This window comes from Piliocolobus tephrosceles, chromosome 1 (genome assembly GCF_002776525.5).
Source record: "Piliocolobus tephrosceles isolate RC106 chromosome 1, ASM277652v3, whole genome shotgun sequence".
NCBI lineage: Eukaryota > Metazoa > Chordata > Mammalia > Primates > Cercopithecidae > Piliocolobus > Piliocolobus tephrosceles.
The window spans coordinates 17,513,129-17,532,892 of NC_045434.1; the positions used below are offsets into that span (position 1 = coordinate 17,513,129).

At 39.4% G+C, this 19,764-nt stretch overlaps 1 protein-coding gene across 10 annotated transcripts in view; it reads left to right on the plus strand.

The window, feature by feature from the left end:
- Nucleotides 1–19,764, plus strand: part of TTC13 (tetratricopeptide repeat domain 13) — a 101,466-nt gene that overhangs the window by 41,678 nt on the left and 40,024 nt on the right. For all 10 annotated transcript variants that reach the window (XR_002726294.2, XM_023191842.3, XM_023191841.2 and 7 more), the window contains 9 exons: nucleotides 4,598–4,680; nucleotides 6,675–6,816; nucleotides 7,080–7,254; nucleotides 9,459–9,615; nucleotides 12,902–13,032; nucleotides 13,574–13,706; nucleotides 14,606–14,698; nucleotides 17,337–17,420; nucleotides 18,249–18,333. Coding sequence is in view for 9 of the 10 variants with exons in the window: in XM_023191842.3 (XP_023047610.1) it covers nucleotides 4,598–4,680; nucleotides 6,675–6,816; nucleotides 7,080–7,254; nucleotides 9,459–9,615; nucleotides 12,902–13,032; nucleotides 13,574–13,706; nucleotides 14,606–14,698; nucleotides 17,337–17,420; nucleotides 18,249–18,333 (1,083 nt within the window). In the remaining variant the exon portion in view is untranslated. The remainder of the gene's footprint in view (nucleotides 1–4,597; nucleotides 4,681–6,674; nucleotides 6,817–7,079; nucleotides 7,255–9,458; nucleotides 9,616–12,901; nucleotides 13,033–13,573; nucleotides 13,707–14,605; nucleotides 14,699–17,336; nucleotides 17,421–18,248; nucleotides 18,334–19,764) is intronic.

Genomic DNA, 19,764 nt, shown 5'->3' on the forward strand with positions numbered 1-19,764 from the left:
CTGTGCGGGGAACCCATCGTGAGAAGGCTTGTGCCAGAAGCCGGGGGCCTGGAACCTGACGAGGAGCTGCCTCTCTCACCTGGGCTTCCTTAGTGCCGCTCAAGGCCTGCCACATAGTAGGTGCTCTCACAAAGGGCACATCCAAGCTACCTGATGGAAGACAGACGGGCCTGAGAATGAAATAGAGTCAACCTGCACAACTGAAAAGCGATTCATTCTGATAGGAGCCCCAGAAGGTGGTACTTAACGACAACTTTGAAGGCTGTGAAGAGATTCAGTAGTGTGTGGCAGGGATGTGTATTCTGACAGAAAGAACAGACATTTTATTATTGAAAGTGGTTTGAGGATCTGACATACATATATTTGGGTTGTGGGGAGAGTGTTTACCTGTGAAAAGGTTGCACATTGCAAATCGTCAGTGTTAAATCCTCAGTGTTAAGGACAATGCCTGTCACATAGGAGGTGCTCAATACGTATTAGTGGAATAATGAATTTCAAGGACAGAGCATTGAAGTCGGTGTTGAAAGGTCTTGGTTTGAGCTCTTGCTCCAGGCTCCATGGGCAATCAGTTTCTCCTTCCACGTCTATAAAGTGGAAACAATTCTACTCTCTGCCTCTTGGAGTGATCATGAGGATTCAATAAAATACTCCATGTGAAAAGTACTTTGTAAGCTTTAAACAGGACTCGAATATTAATTATTATAGATTTTTTTATCTGTGAAAATTTAAAATTTTACAGATTCTAAAAGAAAACTCCCGTTCCACTAAAAGCCAAACCAAAAGGAATTTTGCAGATTCTATTTCATAAACCTCACATTCATTTTGGAAGTATGTGGGGGACGCTCCTAATAAAGACCTCTCTCTTCCCTCAGGATTCAAACTGGCAGCCGTAGGCTTTGAGAGCAATTTCTTAAAACATGCTTTGAGCAGCTGCCAGGTGGACTTGTCCAGTTTATTTTGTTTCTGCCCTCTGTTCCTCGCATCTTCTCTGACAGTCACCTTAAATTTTAAAAATTTAGAACTTCAGTACTCTACTCAAATTATATCCCTTGGATATCTTATGGAGGAGAAAAAGATTACAAATACAAAAAAGTACCAAACTATTCATATTAAGAGGTTGAAAATATTTTTAAAAGTAAGCAAATGCAAATGATTTCACTTTTAATGTTGTTACTGTAAAGCCAGGTTTAGGAACATGGACGGGGCTCTTTGGGGTATTTGAAAATGAGAATTTTTCAGAAAAGAGAAACTAACCACAAATTGCACAAGAACTGAAATACAGTTTGATTTGCTTTAGATCTGCATGATAAGAACCTAGAAACAGTGCTTTCATTTTGAGCGTTAGAAGCCCCTCAGCAAACTAGTCCTACCAAGTTATTTGGTGCTCTGTCCTTTTCACCATACTCATAAGCATAGCATCAGCAAGTATAATAGATGGGAACTCTTGCTTTGCGTTTTTATAGATCTGCTGTCTGAGGAGGTTAGAGTGGTTACTTACTGTCTCCTTCATCTCAACGGCATCCCCGTGAGGTATAGAAGGAGTGGAGGGTGTCCCTGTTACACAGATCGGAAAACTGAGTTCATAGTGAAATGGCTGAATTAATAAATGAACTTTGTTTAGATTTTTTTGTTTCTCTTGTTAACCTTAGAGACAAGTATTAAATGGACCAATAAGTTTGAGCTATTTTTATATCCTAAAGGTGGTCTCTCTTGGCCAACAGCAATTTAAAAATTAATTAAGTAGGTGATTGCTTATTTACTATATGATGTAATACGTTAGAAGTATATTAGGCAATATTACAAATTTTATGACTCTTCAATTCAGGGGTTATATCAGGCATTTTGGATCTTCCTAGGGAAACAACAAAAGCTTTTCTATTGAATCCCATTGTTTTATCTATGTTGTAAGGATATTTCACAAACCATGTGTCCCAAGCACCATCAGCCTTCACTTTGAGAGTTTTCTGAGAGTGTTCTCTTAGTTAACAAGAAACAGCCCTAGGGTGGTGGTTGCCTGTCAACTAGTAAGAAAGATGGGGACTGAAAATGGTGGGATGGCATTTGCCAAGCAAATTAATTCGGAGCCAGTTCATATGCTTAGAGATTGATTCATTCAAACGTAGTTTCTTTGTTCCCAACGCCTTAAAATCTTGATTCTACTATGTCCCCTCTTTGGCAGAATGAGGTAGAGAGCTGTGCAGTGATTAGACAGGAACCCTGAAACCAAAGACTCTTAAAAGCTGAAGAGAAATCAGACTTTGAAGAACTGTGGCGTCCAAGCATGCTGTAAGTGGAGTGGGCAGCCCCCTGGGCGTCTCCACCTAGCTGTCCACAAGCACTCCAGACTTAACATGCCCCGATGGGCTCGTTATTCCCTCCTGCCCCACCCCATCCCCACCTGCAGCTGCCCTTTCTCCTGTACTTCCTTACTTGGTTAATGCTCTCGCCACCCACCCGAGCTCTTCAGCTTAAAAGCTTCCTACCCTTTCTTCTCCCTCATCTCCCATAGCCAGGCAGCCACCAAACTCTGTTGTAGTTTGCCTTTCAAAATGTCTCCTGAGGTTGACCCTTCCTTTCTCTCCTCAGAGACAGTTTCTTAGTTTGAGCTTTCATTATCTCTTGCTCCAACTACTGCAGCAACTCCCTCATTTGTCTCCCTGTCTCCATTCTCTTCCCTCCCTAGTCTGTCTTTGTTGCTGCTAGTAGTAATCCTCTCTAAAAAGTACATTTCCTGAGGTCATGCACCTGTGTGAAGCCCCCTAGTCCTCACTGCCTGCACAGTTTGGCCCAGGAGGCCCTTCCTTTCCTGGCCCAGCTTTCCACATTAGCCTGGTCTCCCATCTTTTCCCTCTCCCCTGCACCCACCCATGAACCCTGCACTCCTGCCTCACTAAATTTTCCACCATTTCTGAGTGATCTATGCCACTGTACAGTACTATTTCCCCTCTCCAAAATGCCCTCTTTCTTTACCAAATTCCTTTTCATTCTCCAAGACCCACTCAATTGTCACTTCCTCCCTGAAGCCTGTTCTCTTACCCCAGGCTCAGTTAGTGGTTTCTTTCTCTTCATTCTCAGAGACTTACTTATATCTCTATTGTAGCTCTTAATTTGTATTCCGATAACCTGGTGACACAATTGACTTTCTAACTAGACTCCATTCTTAGAGGACAGAGATAATGACTGGCTCATCCTTGCCTCCCCTGCACCTCACACTGTCTCTGGTACATAGTAAGCACTCAATACATGTTTACTGAATTAAGAATATAGTGGTAAACTCTTAAAAGATCAAAGTTACACCGTGGCAAGAAGCCTAACTAAACGTGATCTTTAACATTTCTTAAATGTTAAAGTTTATCCATTCCCATCTCTCTACCCAACTGTAGATATTCAGCAGGAGTCCTTAATTAGTAGATTGTCATCCCATTGTTGCCTTTGAAGAGTTTGCACACCAGCCCCTCTTGTCCTGCTGTCTCCCTTTTAGAGAAAATCAAGGTGCAGGGAGTGAATGCCTTTTTGAAAGCAATTAGAATTTTACTGCTTTTGCAAAACAATTTTGTGTGCCTTACCAAATCATTAAATATTTATTGAGTGCCTACCATGTGCAAGGTATGTGACATCTTCAGTAGTTTTCTTCTATGAATTATCTAATCATGTGTAAAATTATCTAAAGTCAAGTCTTTTGCATTAAAGCTATTAGAGATCATGATGCCTTATAGCAGGTAACTTTAGTATGTCTTTTCCTTAGGAAAAGTGTTAGTAAGCTATATAGTCATAATTTTTTTATTGCAGTGTATGAGTCACAGTGAAAAGTACATTTAACATTGGTTTAAGCCTAGGTTGTTTCTACTTAAATAGAATGGGTCATTTGATTAATAGTTTTCATAGATGGAGAGGGAGTTAGGCAGTAGCCAAGTATACCGTGCATTTCCAAGGACAGCTTCCCAAAGCATAGCGCCTGCTTAGCAGTTCTCACTGTCTTAGCCACAGACTTGGTGTTAGGCAGACGGAAGCTCACCCCAAACACCTCCAACTTAAGGTTTTTGTTTTGTTTTGTTTTACTTTTTCTTTTTCCTTGTAGATCATGGGAATCCTTCAGATGGTGAATCTAGGAGCCTTTTTGCTTGTTTTATAAACAGTTTCACATTGGGCTTTCTTTTTTGTCTCTCGTTTCAATTTTAAATGTTGCCAGTTATGATCGTTTTAAATTATTTCATACAGCTGTTAGGCTTGTTTTTGGTCCTAGGGCCTTTATTAATTAAGGATATGATATTAATAATATGAAGGTGAAGTGATTAGTATTCAAAGTTTTAATGAAGTAGCTAGTAATAAAGTAGGTAAAATGGAAAGCTGATTTCCCATTGTAAAGGGGAGAAATTTAAGGCTCGTATTTTTCATAGTAATGCATTTGTTTACTGAAATTAAATCCTTCTGACTTATAGTTTATTGCATTTTCTGCCTGTCTTTTTTAAAAGTCCTTCTATTTAAAAGAAAATCTGTCAGTCTATGTAGGATATATATTTAAATCCTTTTATGATTTAAGTGAAACTCAATTTTAACAGTTATGTAAATGAAATAATTTTCTGTACACTTTTTACAGGAAGCTATTGAATCCTTCAAAGAAGCTTTGAAGCAGAAAGTTGATTTTATTGATGCATATAAAAGTCTAGGGCAGGCGTATAGGTGAGTAAAATAATAACAGTTGGGGTAGGAGGGAGGCTGAAGAGTGGGGAGACAAGACAGCTTCACATAATATTTTAAAAGAAATGGTATTTCTTAACCAAAGGAGATGGGTATTTTGAATTGCACAAGTATGTATAGATTTGTTGATATTTTCTCTGGAGTGCAGAAAAAAATTGTATCAGAGGATGTCATGATGCACAGTATTCTCTCTTAACTTCAGTGTGTGTGTTGGTCTAGAAAACGTTCGTCCTTCAAGGGTTGTTGTTTTGAATAGTGGCATTATAAGCTGTTGGGATATAGGTGCTGTTGCTACTTTCTTAGACAGTAACTAGGGTAAATTTCCTATGATCTCTTTGAAAAGTCCTAGAATGAAGGGATGGAAAAGTTGTGATTATAATGTACATCTATTGAGAATGAAAAGTTGTAACTAGAACTTGGCTTCCTGACCCCATGCATTGCCCTGATGAATAGAGCTATTGTGACTTTTGGCTTAAAAAAAAAAAAAAAAAAAGTAAGCCAGGAGAGGTGGCTCACACCTGTAATCCCAGCACTTTGGGAGGCTGAGGCAGGCATATCACTTGAGGTCAGCAGTTTGAGACCAGCCTGGCCAACATGGTGAGACCCCATGTCTACTAAAAATACTAAATTATCCATTATGGTGGTGGGTGCCTGTAATCCCAGCTATGTGGGAGGCTGAGGCTGGAGAATTGCTTGAACCCAGGAGTCAGAGTTTGCAGTGAGCCTAGATCGCACCACTGCACTCTAGCTTGGGCGACAGAGCGAGACTCCGTCTCAAAACAGGAAAAAAAAAAAAAAGGTATATTGTGTTATGAAAGGAGGTAGGATGGCATGAGTGAAGGAGCTCATGACTTAGTTCTGCCTTGGTCATTCTGCAGGTATGAGTGCTTAACTTCTCTGAGCTTCTGGCTTCTCACTTGTAAAGGTGCCGTAAAAGCTAGAAAAGAAAGATAGTGACAGAAAGTCCCTTTATTAGGTACCTTATTCTGGAAGGATTATATTCAAGAGCTTATTTATCTGATAGTTTGAGGAACTCTTATACTAACTTGGAAAAAGTGTGTCTGGATTTGTTTGGGGTTTAAGGGATGATATTTATGCTTCCTGTCTCACAGAATTATGGAATAGAAATTGAAAACAGATTTGAAAGCACCTTGTAAAGCGCTGTATGAATGTAAGCAGGAATTACATTTTTAAAAAATGTCCATTATTTATAGAGAATTGATGTATAGAACATTTTGAAGTTACTTCTATTTTTTGTAATACATAAAAGAATGAACAACAGGCTCTGCAGCATGTGCCTGTGGTCCCAGCTTTTCAGGAGGTGAGGTGAGAGCATCACCTGAGCCCAGGAGGCTGATTTCAGCCTGTGCAATGCAGTGAGACCTGGTTTCTAAACCTATTTAAAAAGCAAATAAAAAGCGGATTGATCCATAACAACCATTTCCATTCTGGAATGGTTACAATTCTAAAATACACTTCTTTTTTCAGAATTCTGAATTATATAACGATTTACTAGATCTTAAGCAAAGCAACTTTGGTGACCAAAAAAAAAAAATGCATTTTTAAGGCTATGAATTTGATTGAGAATAATGAACTATTTAGGATTATAATTGGCATATTTTTTTCCAAATGGGAAAAGTATGTTTTTATCCATATATTAAAATGTACACACAGTTCTTTAGGGTTTGGGACTCATTGTGAATAATCAAGGAGAGGGGTTTGAATAAGCATCTGCCTTTGGAAATCAGCAGATGAATTTTCCCCACAGAATTTCAAGAGCTCTGTGGTTATCCTATAAGCTGGTAAGATTAGAAGTAAGTAGAATGTAATGTGTCAGAGGCTATAAAAAAGTAACAAAGGGAACACCCGCATCAAGGTATCTTGTTTACATATTGGTCCATAATTTTGAGGATAGCTTATTCTGTATGTTTCCTGTAATGTCTGTACTGTATTCATAACTATTATTAAATACCTAGAGAACTGGGCAATTTTGAAGCAGCCACTGAGAGCTTTCAGAAGGCACTGTTGCTCAACCAAAATCACGTGCAAACCCTCCAGCTCCGGGGAATGATGCTCTACCACCACGGCAGCTTACAGGAAGCCCTTAAGAACTTTAAGGTGAGCATCTGTAAATAAGAACACTGTAATTGGAATTCTTGGATTATTCTTCAGTGAAGTTTAGTGAAATGAATAGAGAAGGGGGACCGAGAATAGTGTTTCTACTCCAACAAAAAGAAAGAGAGGAAATCATTGCCCTTGTCCTATAGACTAGTTTACAGGTCTGGTTTAACCTGGAGGGAAAACTAATTCCAGAGTAAAGAATAAGGCATTTCGAAGTTTTCGTAAACTGTATTGATACTAACGCAGCATTTTGTCCTCAGCGGTGTCTGCAGCTAGAGCCGTATAACGAAGTGTGCCAGTATATGAAAGGGCTCAGCCACGTTGCCATGGGACAGTTTTATGAAGGGATAAAAGCACAAACAAAAGTTATGCTGAATGATCCTCTCCCAGGCCAGAAGGCTAGCCCTGAGTATCTTAAAGTGAAGTATCTCCGAGGTAAGTCAGAAAATCACAGAATTGTTGGATTTTCATGCTCAAAGCTGTAGAAATCATATTGCTTGACTCTTTTATGTTCCATATGAAACAGTAGAGTCTGAAAGAGGCTAGGTGACTTGTCCACAGCCACGCCTTGTCAGTGCTAGTGTTGAGACTAGATGTTTATATCTTCGAAAGATCAGTTGAATGCGTTTTCTACCACTTTTAAAATTTTTACTTTCTAAAGTTAAAACATTTTTTACTTAAGTTGAAAAGCCATATTTTGAACTAAATGTGACAAGCATCTGGAGTATTTGTGTCTCATCACATGTCATCCAAGAATACAGGAAGGGCAGGAAACTGACATTCTGTGAGGTTCTTACTGTTTTTTGTTTTGTTTTGTTTTGAGACGGAGTCTTGCTCTGTCACCAGGCTGGAGTACAGTGGTGCAATCTCAGCTCACAGCAAGCTCCGCCTCCCGGTTTGTCCCATTCTCCTGCCTCAGCCTCCTAAGTAGCTGAGACTACAGGGATGCGCCACCATGCCCAGCTAATTTTTGTATTTTTCATAGAGACAGGGTTTCACCATATTGGCCAGGATGGTCTCGATCTCTTGACCTCGTGATCCACCTGCCTTGGCCTCCCAAAGTGCTGGGATTACAGGCGCAAGCCACCATGCCCAGCCAGTTCTTACTGTTAAATGTGAACTTGGTATATTTGACTTGTCATTCCTTCATATCAAAATTCTCATGTATTTTGGAGAAATAAGAGGTGAGGAAGAAAGCAAATCTTGCAGTTACCCTTTTATTAGTTGTAGTTTTACTCGCCTTTTATCTCCTGTCTCTGAAGACAGTTTTTTTATTAAAGCCTACATTTTTTTTGTTATTGTGAGCCCTTTATACCATGACTGTCCAAAAGAAAAAAAAGTAGAACGCTGTGTGTGTAATTTTAATTTGTAGTAGCCACATTAAAAAAGTGAAAATCAAAGAAGTGGAATTAATTTTAATAAGGTATAATTTTAAATTCAGTATATCCAAAATATCAGTTCAACATATAACATAATTAATATAAAACTGCTATTCATTAGATACTTCACATTATTTTTTGTACTAAGTCTTTGAAATCTGGTATATATTTTATGCTATAGTACATCTCAATTTGGATGTTAAATTTTCATTGGAAATACCTGATCTGAATTTAGAATTTATAATATTTATAGTTGAAAAAGTAGGTTCATATGTGCAAGTCGTTTCAAACATACTGAAATTTTCTAATGATTGAATCAAGTATCAGTTTGTAGGTTTAAATTAATTCAAATTAAATAAAATTTAATACCCAGTTTCAATCACCCTAGCCTCATTAAGTATCCAATAGCCAGGTGCCTTGGGGCTACCTATTAGACAATATCTTTCTTTACCCTGAATTACAATTCCCTTTTTTCCTGGTTTAGTAGAGCTTGCACTTGTGAATTATAGGCAGAAGGGGCAGGTACTCTGTACTTTGGGTTTTTTCCTACACTGCTTTCATAGAGATAAGCAGCAGTCCATTAGTCGGTTGGTGAAATCATATACCCAATTAATCTGTATACCACTTGACAGAGTACCAGGCTCTATCTGACACAGAACTTGGATTCTCAAGCTCTGGAATTGAAAACAATGAGATTTTTGGTGGTTTTCCTGGAAAGGTGATTAAAATTTAGCCAAAGTAGGCCAGGCGCGGTGGCTCACGCTTGTCATCCCAGCACTTTGGGAGGCCGAGGTGGGGGATCATGAGATCAGGAGATCGAGACCATCCTGGCTAACACAGTTAAACCCCGTCTCTACTAAAAATACAAAAAGTAAGTCGGGTATGCCTGTAGTCCTAGCTACTCTGGAGGTTGAGGCAGGAGAATGGCACGAACCCGGGAGGCAGAGCTTGCAGTGAGCCAATATCTTGCCACTGCCCTCCAGCCTGGGCGACAGAGCGAGACTCCGTCTCAAAAAAAAAAAAAAAAAAATTAGCCAAAGTAGAACCAGACTGACCAACTTATATTTGACCTTGTTATCTCAAGTCAGTGGCAGGATACCTCTATCATATACTAATAGTGACTTACTAAAATTTAGAAACTCTTTTTAGAATTCTTATAAATGAAGAACAGCTTGTTACAAAGTATTTGTATGGCAGTTAGCCATAAGAAAGTTTCTTTAGCAGTATTTGGATGTGTCAGATCTCATTTCCTTTCTGCAGAGTATTCTCGATATCTTCATGCACACCTTGATACCCCCCTTACGGAATATAACATTGATGTGGATCTGCCTGGAAGCTTTAAGGACCACTGGGCTAAAAATCTGCCTTTCCTCATAGAAGACTATGAAGAGCAGCCAGGGTTGCAACCCCACATAAAGTAAGTGCTTTAGATGAAGATCATTTTTTTTTCCTTTGTCAAAACTGAGCTATAAGCTGGGCATGGTGGCACGCTACCTCCTGTTACTTTGGAGGGTGAGGTAGGGGAATTGCCTGAGCCCAGGAGTTCAATCAAGCATGCTATCCTTGTGCCTGTGAATAGCCATCCATTGCACTGTAGCAACACAGCAGAGACCCCATCTCTAAAAACAAAACAAAACAAAAAACACCTATAGCAAACATCATTTTAACTAATGAAATGGTAGATACATTAACATTAGCATTGGTAGTCAAACCAAAAAGCCCAGAATCAGTGCTTCTCTGTAATAGTGAACTATAAGTCCTAGACAGTGCACAGAGAGAAGAAAAAGAAATCAGTGATACGGATTAGAAAGGAAAATAGAAAGCTGTCATTGTTTGCAGATCACATAATTTTCTACAAAGGAAACCTAGAAGATCTACAAACTATAGGAAATGATGAGATTTAGCAAAGTCATTGTTTATAATCAATATACAAGAATCAGTTACATTCCTATATATGAGTAACAAAAATATCATTTATAATAGTAACAAATAGTTAGAAAAAATCTTACAAAATCTGTATAAAACCTGTATGGAGATCACAAAACTTAATTGAAAGTTACTAAGAAAACAAATAAATGGTGAGAAATACTATGTTCATGGATTGGAAGTTCAGTAACATTAGTAGGCCATTTCTCTGCAAATTAATTATAGATTTAATAAAATGCCATTCAAAATCCCAAGTTTTTTTGAGGCACTTGTTGAGCAAATTCTGTAAATTCTATGGAAGAACAAAGGACCAAGAATAATTAAGATACTCCCAAAGAAGAGGATGCTCAGGCTTGAAGGGGAAGGTTCTCATCCTACCAGGTGGCAAAACTTAATATAATAATGAGCAGAATGGTATTGGTGCAGAGATAGACAATGGACTAAAGGAAGAGAATAGATACCGTAGATAAATGGTAAAAGTGTGTTACAGATCAGAATAGGACTGGTCAAGATGTGGGAGTGGGCCAATTAGGTTATTTTATGGATAAAATAAAATTGATATTTGTGATGGCATAGTAATCTAATTCCAAATGGATGAAAATCTGAAGTATGAATGGCAAAATATTTTAAACTTTAGGAGGAAATATAAACGAAGATGTTTATGACTTTGGGGTAGACAAGGATTTATTAAGAAGCACAAAGCATAGATTTGAAACAAAAAGATTGATAAATTGGACTACATTGAACCTAAGAACTTCTGTTCAACAAATGACACCATAAGGAAAGAAAAATAAGCCCAAATTGAGTAAAGGTACTTGCAAACTTAATAACTGACCAAGAATTAGTGTCCACATTTTTGAAGTGTCACTACAAATTTAAAAATAAGAGACAGCCAATAGAAAAGTGTGCAAAAGACATGAACAGGTAATTTTACCACGGGGAAAACATGAATGACAAACATGAAGAGATACTTCAGTTCATAAATTAAGGCCTCATGAGATTTTTTTCAGGCACTAGATGAGCAAATGTTACAAAATCTGATAATAGTAATATTGGTCAGAAGGGAGATTATAGAGAACTTTTATACTCCTGATGAGAGTATAAGTTGCTACAACCACTTTGGAAAGCAGTTTGTCATTATCTAGTGAAGATGAATATTCTCATACTTGATATGAGATTCTGTTCCTGTGTCTATTCAGAGAACTTTGTACTTGTGCACATATCTACCAGGAGAGACTTGAACAGGTCTACCAGCAGTATTTGTTCACAGCTAACACTGGAAATCAACCCAACTGTCCATCAACAGAAGAATGGATAAATGTGATACAGTCACAGTCACACAATGGGATATTAAACAGCAGTATAAACAAATGACTCAGGCAACAATGTGGATTAATTTTTAAATGAAATGTTGAATAAAAGCAGCAAGTCAGTAGGCTGTGCTATCACATATTTTTTTCTCCCAAAGTTCATAAACAAAACTGTAGAGTATATTGTGTGTGTATATGTGTGTGTGTGTGTGTAACAAACCTAGTTTTTAAAAAGGTAAGTGAATCAGGAGCACAAATTTCAAGAGACAGGAGGATGGGATAGGAAAGCAGCATACAAGCAGATACAACTGCATGAATTCCGCTCTAGTTCTTAAATTGGGTAATTTGACTTTGTGTTTTCTATGTGTCTCAACTATTAAATGAACAAAAATAATAAAAAGAAAATTGATTGCTCATGGAAGTTTTGTATGTTCTCTCACCACTCCTTTTTTGAGAAACATTTCTATGCACAAAAGAGTTAACATAGCAGGCCTATGACTGCTGTCCTTAGAAAGGACTGCTTGCAAGAGTGACCTTGGTTGGTATCTGGGAACTTGGATTTCGAGGGGATTCCTACCACTCCCAAAACTAATAGGAGTGGTTCTCTGTGCCTAAACTGTTTGTTCAAACAATGTGGTTTCTGTTGAACACGTGCTTTCCTTCTGGGTATCTGGAATTTGGGAACTTGCCAGGCAGAAGATGTCTATAACCCTGGCCACTGAGTCTTTAATGAGATTTCCTGGTTGGCAGCATTTTATGCGTGTTCACAACTAATTGCTGGGAGAGTTTAATGTGTCATATATGACTTCCTTGGGAGAGGACCCTTGGAAGCTTGTGCCTGGTTTCCTCCAGACTTCTCCCAAGGTGCCTCTTCCCTCTGCTGGTTTTGTTTTGTGTCCCTTTGCTGTAATAAATCACAAGTACTAAGTCCACTGAGCCCTCCCAGCCAATTTCTGAGCCTGAGTGAGGGTGGTCTTGGAGATCCCCAGAACAACCTATAATTTAGAGTTTTAATCTTTGTTATAAAAGCATCAAGCAGGTTGGCAGCTAAACAATAGTATTTCCATGTACCATTCCAAGTATACTTGTTCTAATACAACTTGGGCAGAGGTGAGGAATGGACAAAGGGCAGAGGTTTGGTTGCTTGTTGAAAAAGGCAATCCATTCAGGTATGTATTCTGGAGAAGTTTACAAAGCAAATAATGGAAAGAGGTGTCTTCTGAATTGCACACTAGTTATCATAGTTTTCACTGTTACTAACCAGCATGTGATGGCAATTATGCACATGCTGTCATAAAGATTTCCTTTTAAACTGATGTATAGTTGGGTGCAAAGGACTGAAGTAAGGATTATGTGGTCGTAGACTGCTTCATTAGTTTTCCAGTGGAGGAAGTGACTGCTTTTCAGGTGGAATTGGATTGCCAAATGTCTGTTGAAAAGTCCTTATCACGTACATGTTTCTTCCAGAGATGTGTTACATCAGAATTTTGAGAGTTATAAGCCTGAAGTACAGGAGCTGATTTGTGTGGCTGATCGTTTGGGATCCCTGATGCAATATGAAACACCTGGTTTCCTGCCAAACAAGCGAATACACAGAGGTATTCTGGAAGCTATCTGAAAATGAAAATATTCCTGGCATAAGAGCAAGGGTGGTTAAACCGTGTTGTGTGTTTTTAAAAATTACTATTTATTGTACTTATTCAAATTCTCCATGTGATCAGAATAGAAATGTGTAGAATCATTCAAACTGAATTCTGAAAGAAGACTCCTTCCATCCTTGGCTTTTTTGCTATTACTGTAGTATAGACTAGAATATAGGTCTTAAGTCCTTACTTAAAATCAGACAGCTGATCCAGGGAGCTATTTCCTTACTCCCTGTGTGGAAGAATACAAACCTCCACTTGGGTTAGTAAGAGGCAGAGTTGGGAGCAGACAACCTGAGCTGTCTCTAGTTAACTCTGATGGGTTTTAATTTTAGTAGGACCATCATGACTGAAACATGCCTTGGGTCTTATTATATCACCAATATAACTGACCCTTTATGTGTTAACTATTGAGTTATCACTGAGACTCTGTAAAGTAGGTGGAACTCAGTCCCTCTAAAGTGTACTAACTCTTCTCGATATTCCTTTCTCATAGCTATGGGTTTGGCTGCATTGGAGGTCATGCAAGCCGTGCAGCGTACATGGACCAACTCGAAAGTTCGAATGAATGGAAAGACACGGTTGATGCAGTGGAGAGACATGTTTGACATTGCAGTTAAATGGAGAAGGTAACTGACATCTCAGTGAAAATAAACTGTAAGTCTTATCATTGTCAAATAACGTCAGTCTGTTTTAGCTAACAGGCTATGAACCCTGTTTTGCTTGCTAACACCAGGCCTTCTAAGTTAGGTTTTCCTCTCTAAAGTTTGTTAGAAATTGTTGGCATCTTTATTCTTTGACATGCACTTAACTAATATTTTCAAAATAGGAATTGATTGGCCGGGTGCGGTGGCTCATGCCTGTAATCCCAGCACTTTGGGAGGCCAAGGCAGGTGGATCACGAGGTCAGGAGATCGAGACCATCCTGGCTAAGAAGGTGAAACCCTGTCTCTGCTAAAAGTACAAAAAATTAGCCAGGCATGGTGGCAGGCGCCTGTAGTCCCAGCTACTCGGGAGGCTGAGGCAGGAGAATGGTGTGAGCCTGAGAGGTAGAGCTTGCAGTGAGCCGAGATGGCGCCACTGCACTCCAGCCTAGAGGACAGAGCAAGACTCCATCTCAAAAAAAAAAAAAAGTAGGAATTGATTGTTGTCACATTTCCAGTCACCTGTTTACCTGAAGCATTTTAGAAACAGTCTCTTTGAAAGAACAGATCTATTACCTGTGGTACCTTTGAATGAACTTCACTGGACCAGTCCCTTTATAGCTAATGGTGTGCCTGGCAACTAGCTAGTTTAGAGTAACCTTTGATATTCGTTTGCATGACAAAAACTGTGCTCCGCTCCTAAACCTTTACCTTTACCTGGCTTCTCGCCCAGTCTAGCTGGAACATCTGTTTGGAATTTGTAGGTATGAACATCATATAATGGACTAGCTATTGCTTTACCACCACCTTTGCAAACACTTCTACATGTTTTATTTGGAATGCTTCTGAACACTTCTGGTTTTATAAAGGTCTCTGTTTTATAGGATTGCTGACCCAGACCAGCCTGTGCTGTGGTTAGATCAAATGCCAGCACGAAGTCTTAGCAGAGGTTTTAACAACCACATCAATTTAATCAGGTATGAACCTTTTGTGCATCTTTCTTCTTTTCCTAGGAGTTTATTCTCAAGACACAGGTCATGGAGACCAGGAGTGACCCATTGCTCCTTTCCTGGTGACTTTTTGACCAGGGAACATACACCTACGTAATCCTGCCTGCATTCCTTTCCTGTAGCCCAGCTGCAGAAAGAAACATAGTATGTGCCATGCTCCTTCCCCAGGCCCTTCTGTCTGATATAGAGCACGACCGAAGGGTAGATTGCAGATGTTTTCCTAGGGCGTCAGTCTTTAAGGAGTCCTAAAACATCATAGAAAATGATTAGATGGAGAATATTACATTTACCATAATATTCTGTTAATAATACTACATGGCTCTTGGCAAGTCTCTCGTTGTGGAGGAAAGGCTCTCCATCCCACCTCAACACACAAAGGGCTTGGATAAATAATACTATCTGGTAACTAAGCTGCCATCTGGGGAGGACAAGTCAGGTTGGCTGGAAAACTTCTGTTTTGTCCAGAGCCTCTGCTAGTTGGGGACATGGGTGAAATGCTCACTTCTTGACCCTTTCTTTATGTGCCTAGCTGCCTTCTAAATAAATGGTGAACAAATATTAAAGAATATCAGTTTCAAGGGGACCTATATTATCAGCCCATCTTTTAATGAATTTAATTTTAGATAAAATGTATAAATATGGTAGTTGTGTCACCTCTGAAATGCTTCTAGTTCAAGGAAGCTGAATTAAGAAAATATTATTCAGGCCAGGTGCAGTGGCTCAAGCCTGTAATCCCAGCACTTTGGGAGGCCAAGGCAGGCGGATCATGAGGTCAGGAGATCGAGACCATCCTGGCTAACACGGTGAAACCCTGTCGCTACTAAAAATACAAAAAATTAGCCCGGTGTGGTGGCGGGCACCCATAATCCCAGCTACTCGGGAGACTGAGGCAGGAGAATGGCGTGAAGCCAGGAGGCGGAGCTTGTAGTAAGCCGAGATGGTGCCACAGCACTCCAGCCTGGGCGACAGAGCAAGACTCCGCCTCAAAAAAAGAAAGAGGAAAATATTCTATACACCTTTGACATTTAAGTTTGGGTTTTAATGGAAATATAATTTGTATGTATATTTATTTTTTTAACTTCTAGAAAACAAATTTATTTTCACCTTGTGGCTTGTATATTCCTATTTCTCATGGAATAATTTGTGATATAGATAGGTAGACTCAAGCAACTAACTTTAATTGAAGACTACCATGGATCAGCCAGTGTGCTGTGCTGTGTGATGGGGATACAGAAGGGAAATACAGCCCCACCTGCCGAAAGCTCACAGCAGACAGACCAGCAGACAACTACTATGCAGTGTGTTAAGAGTGAGGTGATCACATGCACAGGATGCCATGGGAACCCGGAGAAGGGGTGCCTGATTCAGCCTTCTGGTGCTACCAGATCTATTTGGAAAAATGGAAAACAGAGAGGTGGGGTGATTAACATGGACCAATGGATGAGTTAGGTATGATCAGAAAACTGTGACTAACTTGTTATGCCAGGTAGTGAGTTTGCAATTAAGGGAGTATCAGGAATTAAGGCTAGAAAGATAGGCAGAAGTCAGAACATAAATCATTCTATAGTCCAAGCTAAGGAATTTTTTCCCCTGAAGACAATGGTGAGCCATTCAGGGATTATAAGCAGAGAAGTAACAGGAACAGATTTGCACATTGGGATGATCACCTTGGCAGCAGATGGCAAAATAGATTGGAGAGGAGGCAGGAACCTCGGAGGTAAGGGAGGAGGTTGGAAAATTGTGTGGTTGTTCAGGTGGACAAGTGCAAAGGTCTCGAAAGCTGTGTGGTAGTGAGTTGGAGAGGAAGAGCTAGACTCTTAGAAGGTAGAATCAGGAGCACTGGCAGTGGGCTGCAATCAGAGAGGGCGTGGAGTTAGAGGAAGGCCACCTTCCCTCGCAGGTACATGGTTATTCCATTAGGCGAGAGAGCACCAGAATGAAAAGTAGGTGAACACGTTTAGTGGGGAGGCTGGGAGAAGTGTGGGGTGCAGGAGGGAATTCTTACTTGACAGTAACCTTTGAGGTTTGGGATGCCTGGTAGGAACCCAGGGAGCGATGTCCTGGGAGCAGTCGGCTGTGTCATGTGACTCAGCATGTTGGCTGAACATGGAGTTCTGGGAGAGAGTGTAAAAGAAAAAGATCAGAAGGGATAGAAATGTGAGGAAAAGAATATTCAGGGTGGGTAGAGGAAAGGAGACTGCTAGTGAGCTAGAGAGCAAGACAGGGTATTCGATAATGCTTTTGGGAAAACTGAGGGAGGGGACAGCACACTGCCCACAAGTGATGGGGTCCGTCAGAGGATGCTCATATGAAAGTCCGAACCTCACTTCAGGGCTGGGGGATTTGTCTTCCCATTGTGACTGATCTGGCGCCGAGTTTGATGCCTCTCCTGCCAGGATAGGCCCTGTGAGCTGGCAGGCAGTCTTGCTAAGACAGTGCTTTGCTTCTCCACTCATTGACTATGAAGTGAATTTCCTAGACTTTTTTTTTTTCTACATTATTCTCATAGTTTCTTTTTTTTTTTTAATTAACTTTGAAATTAGATGTTGGCTTGAGCATATTATTCTATAAAAATATTCTTAATTTTATTATTTTTGCCTTATAGGGGTCAAGTGATCAACATGAGATACCTGGAATATTTTGAGAAAATACTTCATTTTATTAAAGATAGAATTCTTGTTTATCATGGGTAAGCCTTTAATTTTCTCCTTCTTAGTAATGAGTTGATTTCATGTATTTTATATTTGTTGTATTTTTGAAACTTGAGAACTAAGCCTGTTAACAGGCTAAACAAGGTCTATCAAATTTTCACATAGTGTTTAGAATCATAAAGGCTTTCATAGTCACTTTCTTTTTAATAACTCTACAAAATCCATAGACCGCAACTGAAGTGTTTTTAACTTTACAGGCACTATTGTGACTTTTCTAGTCTCTTTCTTCTATAAAGCAGGATGTTTCTTTGGATTTATCTGTTAGGGATTTCAGCTTTAATACTTATTCTCCTTCACTTCAAAGGCAGGATGGTATATACAAAACAATGAGCAGAACACTAGGGGAAAAAGATCTGAATGCTTAAATATCACCAAGTAAATATAAAATTGGTGGAAAAACCTAGCAGAATACTTTCATTTGAGCAGCTTTAGAAAGGAAAAAAGCAAAACAAAATATCTACATCTAATTTTAGAGCTGGAATAGGAAAATCAGGGTTTCAGAATCAAACTCATAACCATACATGTTCACGCAAACACTGACTATTGATCCATTCTGCTTTTTCCTGTTTTGCCTTCTAAATGTTTCCTTAATTCTCGTCTGCTGCTGTTTCCTTAATTTTTATCTGTAGTCCAAAACTCATTAGAATTGAACTATCCCATTATTTAGAAACTTTATTTGTGGCCTACCATTTTGAATATTGAGCTCAAAATTGAGGTCAATTTATTTAACTTAAAGATAATAGCATGATTAATTATTAAAATTCTGCATTAATCTCAGTTGCCATCTCTCTCTGTCTCTCTTTAAGAGCTAATAATCCTAAAGGATTGCTGGAAGTTCGAGAAGCCCTGGAAAAGGTACACAAAGTAGAAGACCTTCTTCCAATCATGAAGGTAACTTTAGCATCAGCATGGCAGTCCATGTTTTTAGAGGAAAAGAAAACCAACAGCACTTTTTAAAACAGAATTCAGAATTATTAAATGCTATTTGAAATCACTAGTATGAACACATTCTGAAAAATAACCAAAATAAAAGAACATACAGGCATCAGACTCAGCTTGCAAGGAAGCAGTTAATATAGAAAAAAGAAAACTTAAAAATACTTATAATTGAATTCTGCTTCTGGCCACAGCTGAGTAACTGGTACTCAGCTGCCCTTCTACATGATTGCAGTTATAAAACTGGACAAAATATAAGTCAGTTATTTTCAGGCACTGGCTCATTACAAGATTCTGAATCTCACTGTCACCCCTGGTTTCTACTGGGAGTATTTATTAGACCACTGCATGGTAATGTGGAGCCCAAGCAGAGTACAGTGGTCTTGCTAAGCTAAGGAGGTAGAGAGTGGAGTTTGGGTCTGCCAAAGTGGCTGGAATTTGCAGAGCAGAGTAGAGAAGAGAAGGAGGCCATGTAGGCTGGGGAGTGCTCAGGGGTCAATGTGAGCACTCCTTTTCATCCTTGACTAAGACCTTGGTCATGAACATGCAATAAAAGACCATGAGAGGCTCAGCAGAGAGTGACTGCTGTGGGAAAGAAAGCTGAGCAGAGGTATCAGAGGTGTGTGTGCTGAGAGACATTGGAGTTTCGGCCTTGCCAATGTGGATGGATCCTGTGAACACCTCAGGCATTTAGTTAAGACCTCAGAAAGGACACACTGTAAAAGTAAGACCACACTCTACGGTAAGGCTCACAACCTAGGACTGAGAACCATTTCTAAATAGACTGCCCTAACAAAGAATGAAACTAAGTCTAAAGGATTAAATGAATCTACTAGTGATTTTACTGCCTGTCAAAACTCAGTACCCTTTAAAGGAAGGCAAAATAACCTCTTCTCTTTAATTACTAGAGAAGTAAATGCCATTGTTTGAATGTGTTCCCCCCAAAATGAATGTGTCGGAATGGAATCCTCAGTACACACATGTTGGGAGGTGGAGCCTAATGGGAAGTGTTTAATGGTGGAGCCCTCATGAATGGATTAATGCCGTTATAAAAAGGGCTTCAGGGAGTGGCCTCTCTTGCCCTTCCACCTTCCATCATGTGAGGCAGCAGTAAGAAGGCTCACATCAGATGCTGGCACCTTGATCTTGGACTTCCCAGCCTCCAGAATAAATTTCTGGTTTTTTTTTTTTTTTTTTTTTTTTTGAGACAGGGTCTTGCTTTCTTGCCCACACTGGGTGACAGAGTGAGAGACCCCATCTCCTTAAAAAAAAAAAAAAAAAAAGCTAGATAGTATGATCCAGGTATACCAGGCAAATGCTAATGAGAAGAAAAGTATGTGTGGCAATATCAGTAATGGAAACATTTGAATTCAATGGGAAGAACAC